At 41.9% G+C, this 2,500-nt stretch overlaps 1 protein-coding gene across 1 annotated transcript in view; it reads left to right on the top strand.

The window, feature by feature from the left end:
* Positions 1-2,500, top strand: part of LOC118098351 (sodium channel protein type 4 subunit alpha-like) — a 111,535-nt gene that overhangs the window by 93,629 nt on the left and 15,406 nt on the right. The window contains exon 26 of the mRNA XM_047337853.1: positions 1,381-1,503. Within this exon, the coding sequence (XP_047193809.1) occupies positions 1,381-1,503 (123 nt within the window). The remainder of the gene's footprint in view (positions 1-1,380; positions 1,504-2,500) is intronic.

The following is a 2,500-nucleotide window of genomic DNA, read 5'->3' on the forward strand; positions in this document are numbered from 1 at the left end:
GTCGTCAATTAAGAAAACATGCGAACCTGTTGTGTGTGTGTAGGTTGATGTTAATCACTGGATCCTTAAAAGACATTTAAGAAGTTCAAAATCATAAAAAGAAACTTGAATCCTCAACTCTTTTTTTTTTTACTCTTTATTATTTAGATTTATTTTACAGTTTGCTCTGGTTTTTAGTTCCTTCTTCACGTTGTTGTCTTCATCAGTGAAAACAGACGGATACACAGAGAATCAAATGAATTCTGTTTGTTTCCACTGTTTCCATCTCAGTGTCACGTTGAAAGGCGTCAGGCTTTTATTTCTGTGTTGAGTTTCTGACGACAGCTTCAAGAAAGACAAAGTAGGAGTGAAATGAAACGTACGATCGGCGCTTCACGGTTTTATCTTCGGTCTTGTGGTTGTTTTTGCTTCTGACGTATTTAAATGACCTAGATGATGATGTCACAGTGACGGTGTAACGCCCTGTAGATTTCAGTGATGGGTCACCTGGCTCAGTTCATCTCTGTGGACCAGATCACCACCATGCGGGTGCTGAGGACTCTGAGGGCTCTCCGTCCTCTCCGGGCCGCGGCTCGCTTCGCTGGTATCAGGGTAAGAACCGGCGCCACCCGGCTGGACCAGGACACGCCCACGTGGGGCTCAGCCGGGAACTTAGAGGCTTTTAGAAATGTTTCTGTTTCTGTGTTCGACGAACAAACAAGCAAAGGTTTGTGAAATATTTAAAAACATTTATCCACCGATGAAGCAACTCAAACATTAATTTTCTGTGAGGAAATGAGTCTGGTCCTGTTCTGCAGAAATAGTATGAAAGCATTTCATTAATTAATGAATCATAGTTCAATAAATATAACAACTAATATTTTTTACAAATAAATGTGTTAATCACTAAATAGAGACTTTATTACCAAGTTATTTATTTCCTATTTTAATGGGCAATAAAAAGATTGATCGTAAAAAGGATTTACAAATGAAAAACTCGATTTTCAAATTATTATATTTTAAAAAACAAACATAAAAGAGTCAATAAATATATAATTTAACTAAACATGATGTTCAACAGTGTTCACGTCGCCGATAAAGCGCTCCGATGTTTTTCCGTCTCGTCGCTGCTGAACAGTCGTGACCGTTTTCTTCTCCACAGTGTTTCACAGGATGGAACCTGGTCTGGATTCTGAGGACAAACTTGACTTTACTCTAACATACTTCATTTCTCTTGTTCCCTCAGGAATCAGCTGATCGTTAAACTAACTTCGTCCTCAGATTTCCAGGGCTCTGATTGGCCGCTCCAGTCTCCTCCCCCTCTCTCTTCGTCTTTAGTTTAACGTTCCTGCTTCTCTCTTCTGTTTCTCCGCCTCTTCCTGTCCTCTCTCTCTGCCCCAGGTCTCATTGGTCAGTCTGGTGGCCAACACGTTGGGTTATTCAGACTTTGCAGCCATCAAGTCCCTGCGGACGCTCCGCGCCCTGCGGCCCCTCAGAGCCCTCTCCAGATTTGAAGGCATGAGGGTAAGAGTCAGTATTAATAAAGCTAACACACCTGGGCGGCGCTACTCACAGTCAATCAGATAAATAGAGTCAGGAGAGGGCTGGCAGGAGAAACTCTGGAGAAACTCTGGAGAAACTCTGGAGAAACTCTGGAGAAACTCTGGAGAATGACTCGGATACTTGAGTCCATGTGAGAACAAAGCAGGAGATTATCTGGAAGATTCACAGCAACGGAAAAAAAGACAAAGAATAGAAAAACTTAAAACTCACACACAGGTTGTTCTAGGAACGACAACCTTTGAAAGAAATGAACTTTTAGTCACATCTAAATCTTCACGCCCAGGAGTGTTATTTTTTACAGTGCATCTCACCTTCTCTCTCTCTCCAGTATTTCCTGCTCTCTGATTGGTTCGTCTCAGACACAGAAAGTCTCTTATTAAACTGTGACATTCTGTGAATCAGTATTTGAACTTTGCACGTCCGTTAATCCCCGTGACCCATTTATCAGTATTATTATCAGAGCGAACACTTGACTCTGCAACGAGGAAACAGGAAACTCCCTCAGGCTGAAGGGATTCATCTCATGTGACACGACTGGAATCTCCAGGTTAAAGACGTTTCTCTCTCTGATCTACAGAGAAACATTTTAGTGACCACACAAATAACTAAACCTTTCTCCTTTGAGCGTTTGAGAAATTAAAAAAACTAGCAAAACAATTATAGGACAAAATATGAATCTTCTCTGTTTTTTGCGTAATTCTTGAATTTAATTGTTTAAAATTATATTTGAAGAAATGAGTTAATTGAAAGTGGACGAGCAGCGTTTCGTCACGAAGCGCCGACTCTGGTTCACAGGAAGTTCACGACCGGTTCGAGATGCTGGGGAAATAAACACCTGAGCTTTCAATCTCCCATGATCCTCTCCTCCTTCTTTGTCTGGCTAATACGCTGAGCTCTCGTGTCATGTGACGATGCTCCGCGCTCTGCACCACGCTGCTCGCTCAGCATGGGATTCTGG

Source organism: Hippoglossus stenolepis, chromosome 19 (genome assembly GCF_022539355.2).
Source record: "Hippoglossus stenolepis isolate QCI-W04-F060 chromosome 19, HSTE1.2, whole genome shotgun sequence".
Taxonomy (NCBI): Eukaryota; Metazoa; Chordata; class Actinopteri; order Pleuronectiformes; family Pleuronectidae; genus Hippoglossus; species Hippoglossus stenolepis.